Genomic DNA, 22372 nt, shown 5'->3' on the forward strand with positions numbered 1-22372 from the left:
ACAAACGCGTTTTTTCATATGAGTCTTCTGAAGAAGTCCATACGTCACCAGAAGAAACCTTCAAGAGGGATGTATTTCTGACCTTGGTGGATAATGTTTCGAATTCACTTGAAAAGAGATCAATTGCTTTGAAGAGTCATGAAAAAATTTGGGGATTTTTGAGCAACATTGCACAATTGCCACAAAAAGAGGCATTGAAACAAAAATGTGTTGATCTTGAAAATAACTTATATGACAGTGAAAATGGCGTATCTGATATTAATGCCAATGAACTTGTCCATGAACTTCAACACGTTGGATCCATTTTGAATGATAAGAAAAATGTGACGCCCAAAGAAGTATTGAATTTGATTAAAAAGTCCAACAGCAAAGACATGTTCACAAACTTGTGGGTTGCATTAAGAATTTTACTAACAATTCCCGTAACCGTGGCTAGTGCCGAACGTAGTTTTAGCAAACTCAAACTTATAAAAACTTATTTGCGCTCTACAATGGCACAAGAAAGGCTTAATTCACTCGCGATACTTTCGATTGAGAATGAAATTGCAAAGGAACTCGACTTTGAAGAGATTTTAAAAACATTTGCTTATAACAAATCCAGATTAACATATTTTAGCGTTTGAAGTTTTGAGTTTTAATGTACAGTACCTACTGAAAAGGCGAGACAATTTAACAATCCTAGAAGGAAATATCAAAACTGCTGACTGTGTATAAATAATAATTACTTTGTTTTACTTTGTACATTGTGATAGTAAATATGATAACAAGTGGTGAGTGGGTGATCCGTTATGCCATCAAGCTGGACAAAATGGAATAAAAAATTAATAAATAATTCACTGGAGATTCCCATAAATTCGCTGGAAATTCACCGGAACTCGCTGTCCTGAAGATCGTTGCTGTCCTGCCCCAGTTATTTCGTAAGTAAAATTAAATCAAAATCATTTATTGTAAGTTAATAATGTCTTCACAAAAACAAAATTCTCTCACAACAAAAAGTACAATTATAAATAATAAGATCATTATAAAACAACTGGTAACTGAATTGAAAACAATAAATTTTTCTTCAAGTCCATAGAACTGTCATGAAGGTAAACTTGGCAAATTTAACCGTTTGAACAGAAAAACTGAGCCAACTATGCTTAAGAATCTGTACAAAAAGTACTCAAATTCCTCACTAACCTGATAAATTCATTTATTGTAAAAATAAATAACATATAATAGCATACAAAAATTATTTGCTAGTATAGCAGTAAAATGGGTTTGGTAATTGGTGAAAAACGTTCATTCCATTCACCGAATCACGTCTCACCCTTACATTCAAACATGAACATAGTATGTAAGCTGTAGCAGACAGCGTGGTGGTAGACATTTAAAAAGTAGGGATAGTTATTTTTGGGGGGGGGGGGTGGCGCCGCGGTTGTTCTCGCCTCGGGGCGCTACAAACGACGCGACGGCCCTGGATCATGGCATAGGATGAGAGTAGACGAAACGTAGACAATAATTTTGGCAACGCTGTAGTTTATCATTCAGAGTGACTTCCATATTGTTTAGAATAGAATAATTACAATACATTTAATGTGGGAAGATGAGAGATTGAACCAATAATAATTTAATGTTTCTAGGGAGGATATCGTGCATTTTCTTCAATGCATGCATGGCTGAGAGTAACTTTTCACAAGTTTTGTTCACTTGTTCTGACCAGTCAAGAGTATTATTCATAATAATGCCTGAATTTCTAACTGAGCTACAGTAAGGAATTTCATTACTGTCTACACCAATTTTGTGAATCGATTCAGGATCTAATATTGTTTATAAGACGAGAATATCCAATTATAATGGGTGGTGTTTTGATGGGATTAAGCTAAAGGCCATTTTTCTTTGTCCATTCCACTATCGAATTGATATCCTGATTCATTATTCCAACTGTTTCATTAATTTTTGTTATGGGACAGCCTAAATAGATTTGAAGGTCGTCTGCATAAGTAGTATGGAAACTGGAGAATTTGATAATGGAAGAAAGGTCATTAGCATACAAAGTGAAGAGGAGAGGGCCTAAAATTGAATCTTGTGGTACCTCTCCTCTTCACTTTGTATGCTAATGACCTTTCTTCCATTATCAAATTCTCCAGTTTCCATACTACTTATGCAGACGACCTTCAAATCTATTTAAGTTGTCCCATAACAAAAATTAATGAAACAGTTGGAATAATGAATCAGGATATCAATTCGATAGTGGAATGGACAAAGAAAAATGGTCAGTGCCTGTCGTGCATGGAATGCACTTCCTGTTTCTATCAGGTCCATCGAGAGCCAAGCGAGATTCATCCTGACTTTCAAAAAACATCTTTTTGAACCAATGACTGAAACTTTCCAGCCCTAGAACGATCACATGACAACCATACCTCACCCATTCCACCAATATAAACCTTTAAACCTGTTATGGAATACATTCACTGCATACTGCTGTATATTACTGAAAGTTGATAACCCTGATCTACTTTCAGCCTACTTCATTTTATTAATCAATAATTTGATCTTATCTACCTAAATAATTATTTTACTTTATCAATTTTCTGTTTTTTATCTCTTAAATATTAATATTAATTAGAACTTTTACAATATCTCCATTAATAAATAAATCCTTAGTTTTAATTAATGAAATTAACGTTTTGGTAGAGAGTTAGTGGGGAGGATTTTTTTAATATTCTTTCCAAAGTATGGACATTGATATATCCAAGGCTCCGCCAATTTATGTTGATGCATAACAATATAATTATCTATAGTTATCTTATTACAAATTGCTTTTTCATAACATATACAGTTAAATAATTATTTCCTTAGTCTAAATTATATAAATTCATCTATAATTTTGCTGTATTGTAAGCTATTGTATGTAAGTGTATGAGCCAGTATATATTGTAATCTACATAAATAAAGTACTCAATCAATCAATCAATCAATCTCTCTCTTCCTTTAATTCACTTATCAAAGTATTTGTTCAGTTTTATCACATTCTCATTTAGCAAAGAGTTCAAATGTTCAAATGTTTTTCTGTTTAAATGTTTTTATGTTTTAATGTTTTTATGTTTAAATGTTCGAATGTTTAAATGTTTAAATGTTTAAATGTTTGAATGTTTAAATGTTTAAATGTTTGAATGTTCAAATGTTTAAATGTTTAAATGTTTAAATGTTTAAATGTTTAAATGTTTGAATGTTTAAATGTTCAAATGTTCAAATGTTTTAATGTTCAAATGTTTAAATGTTTAAATGTTAAATGTTTAAATGTTTAAATGTTTAAATGTTTAAATGTTTAAATGTTTAAATATTTAAATGTTTAAATGTTTAAATGTTTAAATGTTTAAATGTTTAAATGTTTAATGTTTAAATGTTTAAATGTTTAAATGTTTAAATGTTTAAATGTTAAATGTTTAAATGTTTAAATGTTAAAATGTTTAAATGTTTAAATGTTAAAATTTTTTTCATGTTTTTATGTTTAAATGTCTAAATGTTCAGATTTTTAAATGTTTAAATGTTTGAATGTTTAAATTTTTAAATGTTTAAATGTTAAATGTTTGAATGTTTAAATGTTTGAATGTTTGAATGTTTAAATGTTAAAATGTTTTAATGTTTGGATGTTAAAATGTTTAAATGTTTAAATGTTTAAATATTCAAATGTTTTAATGTCAAATGTTTAAATGTTTAAATGTTTAAATGTTTAAATGTTTAAATGTTTAAATGTTTAAATGTTTAATGTTTAAATGTTTATATGTTTAAATGTTTAAATGTTTAAATGTTTAAATGTTTAAATGTTTAAATGTTAAAATTTTTTTCATGTTTTTATGTTTAAATGTCTAAATGTTCAGATTTTTAAATGTTTAAATGTTTGAATGTTTAAATTTTTAAATGTTTAAATGTTAAATGTTTAATGTTTAAATGTTTGAATGTTTGAATGTTTAAATGTTAAATGTTAAATGTTTTAATGTTTGGATGTTAAAATGTTTAAATGTTTAAATGTTTAAATATTCAAATGTTTAATGTCAAATGTTTAAATGTTAAATGTTCAAATGTTTAAATGTTTAAATGTTCAAATTTTTAAATGTTTAAATGTTTGAATGTTTGAATGTTTAAATGTTTAAATGTTAAATGTTTAAATGTTTAAATGTTTAATGTTTAAATGTTTAAATGTTTAAATGTTTAAATGTTAAATGTTTAAATGTTTAAATGTTTAAATGTTAAATGTTTAAATGTTTAAATGTTTAAATGTTTAAATGTTTAAATGTTTAAATGTTTAAATGTTTAAATGTTTAAATGTTTAAATGTTTAAATGTTAAATGTTAAATGTTTAAATGTTGAATGTTTTAAATGTTTAAATGTTAAAATTTTTTTCATGTTTTTATGTTTAAATGTTTAAATGTTTAAATGTTAAATGTTTAAATGTTTGAATGTTTAAATTTTCAAATGTTTAAATGTTAAATGTTTGAATGTTTAAATGTTTGAATGTTTGAATGTTTAAATGTTAAAATTTTTAAATGTTTAAATGTTTGAATGTTTAAATGTTCAATGTTTAAATGTTTAAATGTTAAATGTTTAATGTTTAAATGTTCAAATGTTTAAATGTTTAAATGTTTAATGTTCAAATGTTTAAATGTTTAAATGTTCAAATGTTTGAATGTTTAAATGTTCAAATGTTTAAATGTTCTAATGTTTAAATGTTTAAATGTTGAAATGTTTAAATGTTTAAATGTTTAAATGTTCAATGTTTAAATGTTTAAATGTTCAAATGTTCAAATGTTTAAATGTTTGAATGTTTAAATGTTCAATGTTTAAATGTTTAAATGTTTCAATGTTTAAATGTTCAAATGTTTAAATGTTTAAATGTTTAATGTTTAAATGTTCAATGTTTAAATGTTTAATGTTTAAATGTTTAAATTTTAAATGTTTAAATGTTTAAATGTAAATGTTTAAATGTTTAATGTTTAAATGTTTAAATGTTTAAATGTTAAATGTTTAAATGTTTAAATGTTTAAATGTTTAATGTTTAAATGTTTAAATGTTTTAATTTTTAAATGTTTAAATTTTTAAATGTTTAAATGTTCAATGTTTAAATGTTAATGTTTAAATGTTTAAATGTTTAAATTTTTAAATGTTAAATGTTTAAATGTTTAAATGTTTAAATGTTTAATGTTTAAATGTTTAAATGTTTAAATGTTAAAATTTTTAAATGTTTAAATGTTTAAATGTTTAAATGTAAATGTTTAAATGTTTAAATGTTTAAATGTTTAATGTTTAAATGTTTAAATGTTAAATGTTTAAATGTTAATGTTTAAATGTTTAAATGTTTAATGTTCAAATGTTCCAATGTTTAAATGTTTGAATGTTTAAATGTTTAAATATTCAAATGTTTAAATGTTTAAATGTTTAAATGTTTAAATATTCAAATGTTTAAATGTTTAAATGTTTAAATGTTAAATGTTTAAATTTTTAAATGTTTAAATGTTTAATGTTCAAATGTTCTGTTAAATGTTAAATGTTTTAATGTTTGGATGTTAAAATGTTTTAATGTTTAAATGTTAAATATTCAAATGTTTTAATGTCAAATGTTTAAATGTTTAATGTTCAAATGTTTTAATGTTAAATGTTCAAATTTTTAAATGTTTAAATGTTTGAATGTTTGAATGTTCAAATGTTTAAATGTTAAATGTTTAAATGTTAATGTTTAAATGTTTAAATGTTCAAATGTTTAAATGTTAAAATGTTTAATGTTCAATGTTTAAATGTTTAAATGTTCAAATGTTTGAATGTTAAATGTTCAAATGTTTAAATGTTCAAATGTTTAAATGTTTAATGTTTAAATGTTTAAATGTTTAAATGTTTAAATGTTTAAATGTTTAAATGTTCAAATGTTAAATGTTTAAATGTTTAAATGTTCAAATGTTTAAATGTTTAAAGTTTAAATGTTTAAAGTTTAAATGTTTAAATGTTCAAATGTTTAAATGTTCAAATGTTTAAATGTTTAAATGTTTCAATGTTCAAATGTTTAGATTTTCAAATGTTTGAATGTTTAAATTTTCAATGTTTAAATGTTTAAATGTTTAAATGTTTAAATGTTTAATGTTTGAATGTTTAAATGTTTGAATGTTCAAATTTTTAAAAATTTTAATGTTCAAATGTTCAAATGTTTAAATGTTGAATGTTTAAATGTTTAAATATTCAAATGTTTAAATGTTTAAATGTTTAAATGTTTAAATATTCAAATGTTTAAATGTTTAAATGTTTAAATGTTTAAATGTTTAAATTTTTAAATGTTTAAATGTTTAAATGTTCAAATGTTCAAATGTTTAAATGTTTAAATGTTTAAATGTTTAAATGTTTAAATGTTTAAATGTTTAAATGTTTAAATGTTTAAATGTTTAAATGTTTAAATGTTTAAATGTTTAAATGTTTAAATGTTTAATGTTTAAATGTTAAATGTTTAAATGTTTAAATGTTTAAATGTTTAAATGTTTAAATGTTTAAATGTTTAAATGTTTAAATGTTTAAATGTTTAATGTTAAATGTTTAAATGTTTAAATGTTTAAATGTTTAAATGTTTAAATGTTTAAATGTTTAAATGTTTTAATGTATTTTCAAATGTTTAAATATTTAAATGTTTAAATGTTCATATATTTAAATGTTTGAATGTTTAAATGTTTTAATGTTCATATGTTGCACATTTATGGCGAAACGTGGTAATAGATTCACATGAAATTTGACAGGTATGTTTCTTTTTAAGGCTCTGCTGAGGCTAGAAATAAACTTTTCACTCGTGATATTTTTCAAAGTTTTTCGATTTGTACATCATCAAGCTTTTAAAATGAGAAGGTTCTCTTTGGAAAAATACTTTATTGATCATTACTTTTTGAGTTATGAGCGCCTAAAGTTCAAACTTTTGGGACAAAACATTTCAAATTCGGTAATAGATAAATCCATGGGATTTAGATAATTGATTCTTCATGGTATTGTTGATCTAGTGGAACAAACATTTTCTGAAAATATCAATTTTTAAGATAGTTATTCAATTCACCAAAAATAACTCAACTAAATGTTATTTTTGGTTACTTAACTTATATGATAAACATGTGCCTTGTGTTACTCGGAAAATAAATAAAAACTGACGTGTACCATGGATGACTGATGACATACTGAAAATGATGAGTAGAAGAGAAAAATCTCACCGGAAATCCAGGAAGACATTCTGATCTAGTATAGGAGCTTTGGAAATCAAGTAAAACAACAGTTACGTAGCTCAAAGTTCAGGTATCTGAATTCATTTATGACTGACAACAATCAAGACTCCTCATCACTATGGCGTGGTATCAAAGAATTTGGTTTTGGCAAACAGAAATCCCAAATTCAAATTGACTTACCTCTAAACGATATAAACAATCATTTGATTCCACATTCGAATCAGCATGATGAGTTAGCAATAAGAAACCATTACAATGACCATAATGATCAAGTAACAAACCTCAACATAGCATTGGAAGATCAATTCCACTCCCATCCAATTTCAGAATTCAAAGCTCACAAAGCAATCCAGCATATTCATAGCAATGACACTGGGGCTGACAAGATTCCAATCAAATTTATCAAGAAAATGATCTTTGCTGTTCTACCAACCATCACATTCATTATCAATAAGTCTCTTGAGAATGAATCTTTTCCTGGAAGTTGGATGGCTGCTCTAGTTCATCCTTTGTTCCATCTCCAAATAGAGTTGAAGACCTTAGACCTATCAGTATTTTATCCGTACTATCAAAAGTACTTGAAAGATTTGTAAATGCATAAGTGACTGAGTTCCTTGAGCAGAAGAAGCTTCATAACTTTCAGTCTGGCTTTTGTAAATTCATTCAACAGGAACTGCTCTTTTATGTGTCACTGATGATATTAGGTTGGCAATTGATCAAAGGAAATGTACAATATTGACTCTTTTTGACTTTTCTAGAGCATTCTATACTATTGATCACAAAGTTCTTCTAAAAAAATTAGCTATTCTTGGTTTCAGTCATCAATATATAATTTGGTTTAATTCATATATCACAGATAGGAAACAATGCATCTCTCTTGGAGAGAACAGGTCGAATTGGTTAAATGATTTACATGATGTTCCTCAAGGTTCAATTTTATGCCCTCTCCTTTTAACTCTGTATGCAAATGACCTCCCCACTTCTATAAAAATTTTCCAGTTCCTATACATATGCAGATGACCTTCAAATTTTTGCAAGTTGTCCCTTCACTAAACTAGATGAAACCGTGCAAAAAATGAATCAAGACATAAGTTTGAAAGTGGAATGGACAAGACGAAACGGGCTCAGACTCAACCCAATCAAAAAACAACCCATAATTATTGGTTACACACGTTCAGTGAACAATTTCAATTTCAACTCGTACATAAAATAGCTGTTGATGGTAATGTGATCCCCTACTGCAGCTAAGTGAAAAACCTAGGCATCATTATGGATAAAAACCTCGACTGGTCACAACAAGTCAATAAAACCTGTAGAAAGGTTTTCTCAGCAATGCATTCACTTTAAAAATTACTAGATGTCTTTTCTAGAAGTATACGATTATCACTGGTTCAATCTCTATTTTTTTCAACATTCCATGTACTGCAACTCTGTCCTCAATGACATGCAAGTTACACTCAATGATAAAATCCAGCGCTGCCAAAATTATTGTCTACGTTTTGTTTATTCTCTTGAATGCCATGAACATATCACTCCAGCACACATTGCTAGTTCTACCTTGAAGCTTCACGATCAGAGACGTTTCAGAATAATCAAACTTGTTAGAGATACTTCAAAATATGGCAATCCTTATTTTTTCGAAAATGATTTTGAATTTATTTCTCCGATGGTAGGAGGATAGATGCTTCCCATACTAGAACTGGTGCAAATAATCTTCGGATACCTAATCACTGAACTACTATCTATTCTGAATCGTTCCTTGTCAGTGCTTGTCGTGAATGGAATAAACATACCATCTCTATTAGATGCATTGAGAGCCGAGCGGGCTTTATCTTGTCTTTGAAAAAATATCTTGTAGAGAAAATGACTGTTTCTGTCCAACCGTAGAGCACTGCATGACAAGTATTCTAATCTCCCTTCCTTTCCATTCTTCATTCCATTCATTCATCCATCTTACATAATACATAATCATCATCTCATCTCAACATTTTCTGTTATCTAGTATTTTATATCGTAATTATCACTTAATCAGCGTCAGCCTCACCAGCAGGAACAGCCCAAGCTGAAGGACCCGCCCGATCATCCTCCGCTTCCGCTTCATCAGCTACAGGACGAGATGGATGGTTTTCGACGCCAAACGAAAGCTGGAGGGGTCCAATTTTCTCTCGAAAAGTGTTATTATGAATTATTCTTTGGAGGGAGTTGTTTCCATTACGATTAAACTTTGATTTCATCAAATAATTAATTGATGTAAAATTTTGCAATCAGTACAAATAAAATGGACATGAGTTTTATGCTGTATCATTGTTATTCATAAGAAGCATATTTCAGAGCATAAAATGTCAAGTGCTGAAACAGAAATACTAAATCTACCAAACTATCTGATAAGTTCACAATTTTCTAGACTTAACAGTACTGGGGGTGGGGTCATGATTCTAGTGCACAATAAATTTTTCTCAATATGTAAACGTGTAAATCTACCTGCTATTCAGTCAATAACGACTGAAAAAGAGTTTGAATGTTGTTTAACTGAGTTTTCACTTGATAATTTTAATTTTGTCCTGGCTTGCTTATATAGAACACCTCAGCATTGTTATTTAGATCCATTCTTAGAAAAGTTAGAAATACTTCTTGAAATTCTATGTAAAAAATATAAAAAAGTTATCGTTGCAGGTGACATAAATATCAATGTTCTGGAGAAAAATAACACATATAATAAGTTCATGAATGTACTGAAAATGCATAATATGATTTATAAAGTCAATTTCCCTACAAGAATTACTACCACATCTGAAACAGCGATAGATAACTTTATTACCAACATAGCTGATGATAGTTTAAAGATATCGGGTATAATCACTCATATCTCGGACCATGATGCGCAGCTGCTCGAGATCCGAGGTATGAGTGTGTTCCGCGATAAGCCAATCAGGAAATTTTGTCGTAGATTTGATGACTGCCACTTAGAAGTGTTCTATAGAGAGTTAGCTCATTTAAATTGGATGGAGGTTTATCAATCACCAGTGGATGAAAAGTACAATGTCTTTATCTCGACTTTTTCACATTATTTTAATATTAATTTTCCAAAAATCCTGAGAACTATGAAAGAAACTGATACTAGGAACGGGATAAGTCCAGAGGTCACTGATAAAAAAAGAGAATTATTAGAGTTAGAGAATTTACATAGACAAACAAAAAGAGAAGAATTAAAGATTCAATAAAAAATAATAGAAAAGCTCTTAAACTTATGATTGTAAAGAATAAACAAAAATACTTTGATGGGAAAATTTCTAATTCTAAAAATAAGAATAAAGTAACTTGGAAAATTATAAATGCTGAGGTGGGTAAGAATGGGAAGAACAACTCAAATCTAAGTGTAATAAGCGATGGTATACACTCAACGAATCCTAGTACTGTGAGCAATATATTTAACGATTTTTTTGTTTCGGCTGTTGATAGGTTTGTTAAACCAGATATTCCCAATGGTTCTAGACCTGTAACTGTACAAAATCCACGTTGTTGTCAATCTTCATTGAGGTTTAGATTTGAACCTATTACTGAGTGTCAATTACATAAAATAGTGATGTCATTTGAGAACAAACACTCTTCTGGGCCAGATGATATCCCAATAACGGTAGTGAAACGAGTTTTACGAGCTATAATCAAGCCATTAACACACATTATAAATTCATCCCTTATAGCAGGTCATTTCCTGATAAACTGAAGATAGCTAGAGTTCTTCCAATATTTAAAAAAGGTGACATCAAAGATCCAGGTTGCTACAGACCAATAGCGTTGTTATCAGTTTTCTCAAAAATCATTGAACGTGTGGTATATATTCAATTAATGAAATACCTAGAAGCAAACCATTTATTGGATAAAGAACAGCATGGTTTCCGCTCAAAAAAGTCAACAATTACAGCAATGGTGGATTTCATAGATACCATAATAAATACAATAGATAAAGGTGAGAGAATTATTGGCATATTTTTAGATATGACACGTGCATTTGATAGTGTGTCTCATAATGTTCTTTTGCGCGCATTAGAGGAATTGTGAGTACATGATAAGGAGAGGAAGTGGTTCTCATCTTATTTGATTGGCAGACAGCAATTTGTTGAAGTAGAGCATACTGAGGAGAAAAACAATCATAGTTACAAATACAGTTATCGCTCTAAACTAAGAAGTTTAAAGTATGGTGTCCCTCAAGGGTCCATTTTGGGTCCCTTACTATTCCTATGTTACATCAAGGGTCTGCCTGATGTGGTTCGAGCACATGCCTCTGTGTGTCTCTATGCAGATGATGCTAACATCATATTTTCAGGAAAATCGATTGAGGATGTAGAACTCTCATCTGCTGTAGGCCTGTCCTCTATTAATGAATACCTGAATAGCCGAAATCTCTTGCTGAACTCAAGTAAGTCTATTGTAGTCCCCTTTTCAACAAGGCAGAACAGGAGTGAATTGTGTCCAAGCGTAGCTATGAATAACACCCTTTTGGATTGTAAAGATCAAACTAAATTTCTTGGTCTGTTAATAGATAGTAACCTTTCGTGGGAAAATCATGTTGCCAATGTTGTGAAAAAATATCCCCAGGTCTATATGCATTGCGTCAAATGTCCAGTTTATGTAGTATACAAATATTAAAATCTATATACCACTCAGTAGTACATGCACATCTATCATATGGTCTCTGCATATATGGTAGTACAAGTAAAAGTAACCTTGATAAAATTCTAAAACAGCAAAAACGAGCAATAAGAATTATGCTGAACCTCAATAGAACTGATTCTGTAAAATTAGCTTTCTCAGACCTGGAAATTTTAACAATATATGGACAATACATATATGATGTTATAGTCTTTTTCAAAAAATTGGTGACACAAACTTGAGAAATAACACTCACGGTTATAATACAAGGTTTGGTCGTATAACAGAGAGGCACAGATTAGATCTTTTTACGAAAAAAACCATATACAGAGGTAAGAAGTGTTTTGTAAAGTTGCCAAGCAGTCTCCAAATATTAGAAGATCCAACAATGTTTGCAAAGTATCTAAGGGAATATCTGGTAAAATTGTCGCTGTATTCGTTTGAAGAGTTTAACATTGATTTTTGACGAAACGTTTTTGTCTATACTAGGCTAGCCTAGTTATTTATATCTATATATATATATTTAATCTATTGACACTGTTCCAATGTATTTCTTACATCTGATGAATAAAGACTATTTCTATTCTATTCTATTCTATTCTAAGAAAAAGATGAATAGATCACAATGAAATCAGTAATAATTCATATTCTCCAGTTATAATGTACTATTAGACACAATTCCGGAGTAAAACAAATATTGTAGGTATTTTGTTTGGAATTGGGGAAACAGAAGGCTGCCTGATTCAAATCGAGGAGGATCTAATCGATACCAAAATTGATGTATTGAAAAAATCAATATGATACTGTAAGGTTTTCATGTATTATATCTTCTTCAGTTATCCATACTCTGATAAAGGAAAACTGGCTTATACACGATGGGATAGGAAAATGATGTGTGACGCATACTCACGTCTGAACGACTGATTAACTTCAAATTTTGCATATAGATTCTTAATTAACCGATGACGTTCAATAAACGTTTTTTTATATTCTATTATATGTGATTGAGTGTTCTGAAAAAATGAGAAGTCAATTCTCTAGCTCCAACAAAATACTTGAGTTTGGTGGTTATTTTATTACCTGTCCTTGTCCGAGAGATAGTATTTGAAGCTTGTTCTTGTACTGCATTTTCTCAGCGAATTGAATCAAATTTGTCATTGGGTCAACCCCAGCGCATTGAATGAAGAGCAAAGGTGTGATGTTACTCGACTCTTGATATGATTTTTCCAAATCAAACTGCTGACTAACAACATAATGTTCTCCTAAATGTGTTTCCACAAAAACTTTTATTGCTGGAACCAACTGCAAACAAAATTAAAAATCCATTTCATATATTTAGTGGAATAAGTATTATAAATTCATCCAATTTTTCAGCTATTAATTCTCCCCTCAATATTTAGTATTGGAAAGTCCTGAGGGTAGAATGATTGAATAGAGGCATTGTTTAATAGTTTAATTACATTGAATCTACCATTTATAAACCATATAACAAATTAAATTGCAGTAGTTCTCATATAAACAATGACTACTGAAAGTGAGTACTGGAAGTGAATATTGGAAGTGAGTACAGAGTATTGATTCACTTTGGGGTATGATTCAATAACTATATGACCAGAAGTATTTATGAATATCATAAAATTCAATGCTTTGTGGAATCCCTACTTACTTGATCTAACTTTTGAATTGTTCGTGTCTATTATATTATAAAAGCTCATGTCAAGCAGATGATAACCTACTTTGTCAGCTCTGAAAATTCTCAATATGATGAGTTTTTGAAAGTGACTCAATTTCTCCCAGGGATCAGGCAACTTGATTTCAAAAGGATTCTCATCATCATAATACTGCCTCCAAAGAGTTGAATTCTCTAGGAAGTGCTCTTTGAAATCTGAAAAAGATGAAAGAGAACTAATTAATATTCAGTATTGTTAATTGTCTACCTGAATGTATTCATAATTCGCCAAAGTTTGAATATCTAGGATACACAAGAATTGTCTTTTTTCCTTTAGGGCTATTTTTAATATAAATCTGAGTACCCTTTTCAAATTATCTTGTCACAGCATGTTTCGGCTACTAATGCCATTTTTGACTTTTGAAATGGCATTAGCAGACGAAACATGTTTTTCGGGACGATGACAAAGTGGGCTGATGACAAACTGGGCTACTGCCAAAGTTACACGCCGTCAAACTGGGCTGCATTCCTCAGGCCTCTTTCACACGGCAGAATCCTAGCTCCTGAAGATCATATTATGGAAGATCATATTTCATATTTCGCAGCTCTCCTGTGCTTTCACATAGGGATCTTACAAATAAGCCGACGGATCTAACAATTATGCCGACGTTTGCTCAAAGTATGACTCATCACTTTTTCCCAAAGTCTAACTTTCTTAAAAATATAGATAGAAGATTTCTGATTTCGGATTTGGATTCAGTGACCCCAAATTCTTAAAGCGTAAGTCCCATTTCCAAAAAATACCCAAAAACAAGGTAGTTAGAGCTGTTTTTAATACAGCTTCCCATTATCATATGATTATATACTAAACGTACAAAGATAACAATACTCCTGCCTCACGAAGAGACAGGCAAAGGTTTTAAGAAGTTTTCAAACACCTAAAAAGTTCAAACATGTACATTTTTAATTTTTAAAAGTTCAAAAGAAAATTAAACCTTGGAAAGATGAATCCAAATATTAACTCATAAATCACCTCCACTCATCACCCAATAAAATACGAGGAAAAGGACAAGTAAACTTCACTGAATTTCAGTTGTCATTCAACAATCTAGTTTATCAAGTTCAAATGGTTGAATATAACTCCAAAATACCAGTAAATATTTCTTTGCAACAATCAGAAAAATCTATTATAAACATTGTGGTGATCTGAATCGATCTATGCAAAATAGGAACTGAAAGAATAAAAAATGTCATTCCATTCCAACTAAAACGAAACTGATGTCTGTGTTTGTATTAGAACTGCTGAGTGGATAATGCATACTGAGAGAGTTATGAATAGTCCAGACCAGCCTGACGACTTTCATGCTTTTGACACCGGAATCTGGTTTTATTTTTATTAAAGAATGAAAACCATGTATCATAGTAAAAAGCAGTTCTATACTTCGTATTATTATATGAGTATTGATTAACATAATCATGGCTTGTCGATTTTAGTCGCTGAGCTGAATCCTCAATCGTAGAACTATGGACCAAGCACAAGCTTTTGCTTTCTATGTCATATACCGTCAACACAAACTTGGGCTTTTTTGTTGTTCGATTTTTTTCCGTTCTTATGAATTCTGTTGAATCAAACATAATGATATTTAAAAAGTTGCGCTAAACCTAGTAGAATCCATAGGAACGGTAAAAATAAATTTTATGGGGATCGATGTGCATGTAACTGGATTTAGAAGATCAATAGTATAATTTTTTCTATCATAATTTTATAATTATCACAGAAATGTTTGAGTGAAAACGTTGGGCGCGAACCTACTGCCATGGGGAGACAAATAAATATATGAAAAGCTTGATAGCTTGTATAGTGATCTGGATATCTGTTACACGTTTTTAGTTCAAGACATAATATGTCTTACAATAATTTTTAATCGGTTTTGTCAATCGGCAGGAAAAGTTATCTTACTCCCTTATTTTTGGGTATTTTTCAGAAATCAAGATAAATATCCACCAAATTGCCTACCCGAATACAGTGCAAGTTGTATTATAATAGCTACAGTACATACATACTGTATAGTACAGTAGCTGTTCATCTTAACCATATAATTATATAATATAGAAAGCTTTATTAAAAACAGCCATAACTTCCTTGTTTTCAGATATTTTCGAAAATGAGACTTACATTTTGAAGAATTTGGGGTCGCTGAATCCAAATCCGAAATCAGAATCTCTCTATCTTCATTTTCAAGAAAGATAGATTTTGTGAAAAAGTGATGACCCGAGAGATGTAGAATCACCATGTGAAAGCGGTGATATGTCCTCTAGTATCTCGATCAAATCAGGTTTCTGCTTGCTTCGAGGGGAAAAGACGTGACAAAAGGAGGTTCCTGGCTCGTAATCATCATGTGAAAGACACGATTGGACTCAATGTACTTCGACAAAAAAACGTGAACACTGTTCAGTGTTCAAGTTGCACGTCTCCTTCCGTGTGAATTAGGCCTTAGAGTGCAAGTTTGGCGGTGCATGCAACGACAAATTTACACTCCTCAGATTTTGTAACCAGGCGACAAAGTTGCACGCTCAAACTGAGATGCATTCCTTAGAGTGCAAATTTGGCGGTGCATGCTACTCATGGTACTCCCGAGATTTTGTCACCAAAGGACAAAGTTGCACACCACCAAACTGGGCTACTTTTAAACCATGCCCAAGGCCTGATGTGATTAGTGTATACATAGGTGTTCTACATACAGATACTGTTTGTATATCATGTGATGTTACTTAATCACATGATAACTGTTTGATAAAATAATAAGTTGTTTAATGAGTTTAGTTTGTTATCTACGTGAATAAAGATGGTTGCTTCAAATGGCTAAGAATTTATTAAGATATTTAAACATGGCGCAGTCAAGGAATTGAACAGAAAAGGAGAATAATTGAGTGAGTGAACAACGACAGGATTGAGTGAGTAATAAGATTGGGTAATTATCGTATTATTATATTTTTTCTTAAAAGACGAACATGGAATTCAACAAGCCAGAACCGTTACTATGCAACGGGGAAAATGTTTCACAAAATTTCGAATTATTCAAGAAAAATATCGTAAATTATTTTATAGCGACTGAGACAAATAAAAAATCCAACCAAATTCAAGTTGCAAGATTTAAAAACTTGTTAGGCAATGAAGCTTTGATTTTATATGAATCGTTACAAGATGTGGATGAGCCTGAAACGGTAGAATCAATATTAAAAATATTAGAGAGCTATTGTTTACCAAAAAAGAATGAGATCATGAATGTATACAATTTTATAGCTTGCAAACAAGAGGAAGGTCAATCATTTAATTCATTCTATGCAACTTTGAAGGGGCTAGTGACAAGATGCGAATTTGGGGAACAAGAGAATAAGTTATTGAAAGCTATGATTGCATTGGGGTTAAGGTCGAAAGAAATGCAACAACGTGTGTTGCGAGACAACGCCTCGTTGGAGAAAATAATTGATTATTGTCGCAGTGTTGAAATAGGTGAAAAACGTGAAAAGTCAATAAATGAAGAAAAGTCTCGAAAGGAAGTGCACCCAGTTTCCAAGTATGATAAAAGGAAAACAAACTCATATCAGAAGATTGTATGCGGCTATTGCGGAATGCAGCATGTAGAAGGTAGGAGCTGCCCAGCGTCTGGTAAAAGCTGTAATAAATGTGGTAAGATGAATCATTTTAGCAAAATGTGCCTGAATAAAGCTAGAAGAATAATTTCAGAGTGAGTGAGCAAAGGCTACCTCAACCATTACATAATGTTGTGGAAAGTCCAACAGCAATAGAAGAAGCTCACGAGTTTGTTGATTCAGTATATCTAGTTAACACTGTCAATGAAAAGGCTTGGTTCAAAACATTAGTAATTGAACATAAACCAGTAAACTTCAAATTAGATACAGGAGCAGAAGTGAATATATTGCCATATGAAATTGTTAAAAATAGTGTGTTATTGAGTAGGTTGAAAAAGAGTAGTGTTCGATTAGAAGCATACGGAGGATTTAAAATTTCACCTCTGGGTCAGTTCACTGCTCAAGTGGAATCAGAAAAAGATTTGATTTGATAAACTTTGTTGTGGTCAAAGAGAGTACAGTACCGATTCTAGGCCTTGAAGCTTGTATTCAGTTGAATCTGGTGAAACGAATTGATGAAGTTCAGAAGCAAAGTAGTAACAACAATGTGAAGGATAGAACGTATTTTTTTGAAACGTATTCTGATGTGTTTACTGGCCTTGGTTGTTTCCCCGACAAGTGCAAAATTCGATTAAAAAAGGACGCAATGCCACATGCCAGTTCAGCGAGACGTATACCAATGAAGATTCAGGACAAATTTAAAGAAAAACTTGATGATTTGATAACCATGAAAATTATTGAAAAGGTTGAGGAGCCCGTTGAATGGGTTTCAAATGCTGTGATAGTAGAGAAACCTGATGGATCCTTAAGAATTTGCATAGACCCTGTACATTTGAACAAGTACATTGTAAGAGAAAGAGTTACAATCCCAACAATACAGGATATTCATCCTCGTCTAGCAAATAAAGAGTACTACAGCGTTCTTGACATAAAAGATGGATTTTATCACTTACTCCTTGATGAACAATCTGCTAAATATTGCAATTTTAGCACTATATTTGGAACTTATAGATTTTTACGTTCTCCTTTTGGCTTATGTAATTTACCAGAATTGTTATATATATTTGCCAAAAATATAGAAGGTCCAATGTAAGAAGTCCGATGCTTTCTCATGAAATACCCGATTTTCCATTTTTAAAAATTGGAGTGGATATAGCTGAAGTAAAAGGAATAGCTTATCTCATAGTTGTGGATTATTATTCAAGGTGGCTTGAAATAACAAAAATGAACAGTAAGACAAGTTCGGCTGTTAAATCTATTTTATCCCAGTTATTTGGCAGGTTTGGAATTCCGCAGATTATAATAGCTGATAATAATCCGTTTGGCTCCCAAGAAATGATACAGTTCGCAAAGGAGTGGGATTTTAAAATTATTACAATAAGTCCTCGTTATTCTCAGTCTAACGGCTTAGCTGAAAAGGGGGTGAACATAGCAAAGACTATGATAAGAAAGTGTGCTGAAAGCAAAACCGATTTAAACTTGAGTTTGCTTAACTATCGGAATAGTTGTGTTGCGGGTCTCAATTATTCTCCTGCTCAGTTAATGTTTGGTCGAATGATAAGAACAAAGTTCCCTTATCCTCAAGATAGTTTGAAACTTCATCAACTTCCTCGGGAAGAAATAGCAGTGCAAATGAAGAACCATAAATTTCAACATACCATAAATTTTTTTCATCAAAAATTTAAAATGGCCGCCATTTTGAAAAATTTCAACGAAAAAATTTTTTTTTATTTTTTATAGTTGAGTCTTAATAGCATAAATATTCATGCCAAATTTCAGATCAATACAACATTTCGTTCTTGAGATAAAAATTTTTAAGTGAAAAAAACAAAATGGCAGCTATAAGGATAACCGCTGAGTTTTGGACACTTCAAATATGACATTTGTAGTCTCCTAGCATCCAGGTACAATACCCTAAAATTCTCGACACTACTTCTGAAACACTCTGTATATATTTCATGCACTTACTCTATGGATTTCCTCAAATCACACCTGGCTTTCCCAGTCATTCATAGCTTTTTTTAAAAATTATATCACATTTTCAAGTACCAGATTGGTTGGGAAGCTTCAGAAGAACTACTCCAATCTCGTTATGCTTGGTAACCTACACGACTTCAAGGTTTCCAGACAATTGATTGGTATTTATTTTATCATTGATATAACCGATTTGACTGTTTTGCCTTTCTGGTTTATGCTTTTTTTTCATTCTCTCTTCTGAGAATTTCTGGAATCCCTGCCACTGCGGTCTTCAAAAAAATATTGTTTTTTCTTCTTTATTTATTCTTTTAATCAATCAAGGTATTAATTATACTTATTCCTTCATACATATTCCTACATACTCATTCTTAAATATACATCAGCACAATATATTATCTATCTTATAATCAGAATATTAATAATACATCCATAATATAAGTGTATCCTCTATTATTTACTTCTATGAGCAGATTAAGCTTATTATGTATAAAGTGGAACTCCCCCCCTACACACAGATGAATAGCCTAGTAGGGGGATTCCAAAATATTTTGCATATTGTATTTCTTATTCGTGTATTATGTTTTTTGGAAATAAACTGAATTGAATTGAATTGAACCAATAGTTCAAACTTCATAGTGAGGTTCAGCTTAGGTATTGGTTCATATTTTTATGTTCTTATCCAAGAGCCACATTTCAAAACAACAAGCGAGTGAAGCAAGTTCAAAATACCCTTTTGACTGATATGATGTACAAGAGAGATCCGTTTCAATGGGATTTGCAGGCGAGCGAAGTGAGTCCCATTGACACTGCCGGGGTCCAGGGGTCATGGAATGAAACTACAGGCAGTGGCGGATCAAGGAGGATCCAGCAGCAATAATATAAGAAACTTGAGTGAATTGAAAAATTTCAAAGTACAATATTATGGTTTTATCGATGGAACTATTTGAGACTAGTCGGCAGGCTCGCTTCGCTCGTCTGCATTTTTCATATGGGCATGCTCCTTTCCATAAAAAGTCAAAAGAGACTCTCAGGAACTGTTTAATTCGAATTATGTAGTGCAGGATGGAAAAAATCGTGTTTCTATTGGTATGAATATATCTCTGTAGAGACTTTTTCAGGATATTATGAAAATTATTGTATCTAGTTCAGGCCTTTAAAATTTGAGATAGGAATTTATTTTATTTAATTTATTTAATCAATGAGAATTACACAACTCACAGAAAAGTACCACAGGCTTATACGTGATTATAGGAATGACGTGGTTAACTTACAAAAAAATCATATCAAACTCTCTCAAGTATGAATTTTCCGAGAAATGAAGAAATATGTTTAGAAAACTAAATGAAAAACTGGAGAAAAGAGTCCCTCTGATTTATCACCGCCATTACCTCAAGTTTACACTTTCAATTTTAGTTGTTCCTGGAAACCCTGGAAAAACAATTACTCTGAACTTATAAAAATATTACACACACCTGTGGAACAGATTTAAACAATTTCTGTTCATAAATTAATGAAAAACCGAAAAATATAGAAAAACGTTGGAAAACGCCAGCTTTGAGCGTATCTTCGGTGAAATATTGGCACCTCTCAACATAATATTTTTAGACCCTAGCTGAACATTTGTACCTAATTTAAACGTTTCTTGTTCTCGTAAATGCTGAGAAAAATAAGAAAAACACTTATTTTGGGCTATGTTTAACGTTATACCACAGCTCTCCTAATAGAACATTTTGTACACCTAAAGCAATACCTACTATTACTTTAGTAATATTAATAGTAGGTATTGCCTAGAGCCCAAGTTATACGAGCGCTAATGCCGCGGCTTTAACGCGGCCCTGGCAGTGCTGAACCAAGTTATACACAGCGTTGTTAGCACGCACTATAAAAGTAACATTGCTAAGTCAAGTTATCAGCGCTCGTATAACATGTACCTTGAGGTGCGTACAGATTTATGCGCCGCAAACACGTGCAATTCATTTTTTACAGCTGATTGTCAAGCTTTTTATATCTGTATCTTTTTATATCTGTTTCTGTACGAATACAGATATATAATCAGCTGATGGAAAGTGAATAGGTCTTGATTGCGGAGCGTAAATCTGTACGCACCTGTTTACCAAATTTGAACATTTTCTGTCTATTACTTCTTTTTAAAACCGAGAAAACGCAGAAATGTTCTTAAACGCTGGAAAACCCGCTTATTTTAGGTGTATCTTTTGCGTTATCCCAAAGTCCTCCTATTACTACATTCTTACACCCTAGCTGAGCTTCTGCCCTAAATTTGGATATTTTCTGTTCATTTGTTCTTGATAAAGCTGAAAAGCTTGAAAACGCAAAAAAACGCTGAAAATGATAATATACATCATTAGTTTAGCGTTAGTCTAGGTTATTTTGACAAATGTGACGTTTGTTCAGATTTCTAGGTTTTAGATTTGAGAGTTAGAATATTATTACTGCCAGCCAACTTCACAACAGCCCCAAGATTGACTTGAATGTTTGAAAATTGTATAGACCGTATTTACAAGGCTCTCTTGTTCATTTAAACAATAAGAAGGTTTAGGAATTTATCAATATACTAATAATAGAATCGGCATCCTTGATGAAATATTCCCAAGAAAAAGGGATGGATCCAAGAAAGGGAGGGTCGTCATTTGGAAATTTTGAAGGGTGTTACAGAAATCAGGTTTTCCCTAACAATAAACTCTTGTTTTGTGACGCCTGCACAGGTCAACTGTATTGTCTGGAATTACTCATCACAGGCCATAACACTGTGCCAAAATCCCCACTGAAGTGATTATTCAAAAGTTGTAGAGAGGATCCATGACTTTTACTAATGTGATTGACATAACAAACATACTTTCGGCATTTTCGCCCTTAGAACTCTTTGAAAAATCAGAACAATATGGAGGAAATGTATTATTTTCAATGCTGTTCATTGGGGACAAAGACAGAAGATTTAGTGGAGGGTGTCAAGAACCTGTTGTTGGTAGGAGAAAGCATTCAGCTTTGAATGGAATCCTGGAAATTCTTCAAAGGCCCGCTCCCACAGTCGCTCATAGCGCATACATTGCATGGAGTGTGAGGGTGACAGTTCTTCCCCGGCAGTGTCCAAATCGGTAGTGTCCAGTGACAGTCGTTAAAAAATGCTTTTGGTCATGTCAGCAGTACGATTTAAAGCAATAAAGGGCCTCGGTGGGAA

General features: G+C 31.0%; 1 protein-coding gene across 1 annotated transcript in view; it reads right to left on the bottom strand.

Annotated features, from left to right (window-relative positions):
* Positions 1 to 22372, bottom strand: part of LOC120354997 (dynein heavy chain 7, axonemal-like) — a 423355-nt gene that overhangs the window by 183942 nt on the left and 217041 nt on the right. Inside the window, exons 7-8 of the mRNA XM_039443220.1 lie at positions 13613 to 13761; positions 12957 to 13178 (exon numbers count right to left, since the gene is read on the bottom strand). Of these exons, the coding sequence (XP_039299154.1) occupies positions 12957 to 13178; positions 13613 to 13761 (371 nt within the window). The remainder of the gene's footprint in view (positions 1 to 12956; positions 13179 to 13612; positions 13762 to 22372) is intronic.

This window comes from Nilaparvata lugens, chromosome X (genome assembly GCF_014356525.2).
Source record: "Nilaparvata lugens isolate BPH chromosome X, ASM1435652v1, whole genome shotgun sequence".
In the NCBI taxonomy this organism is placed as follows: Eukaryota; Metazoa; Arthropoda; class Insecta; order Hemiptera; family Delphacidae; genus Nilaparvata; species Nilaparvata lugens.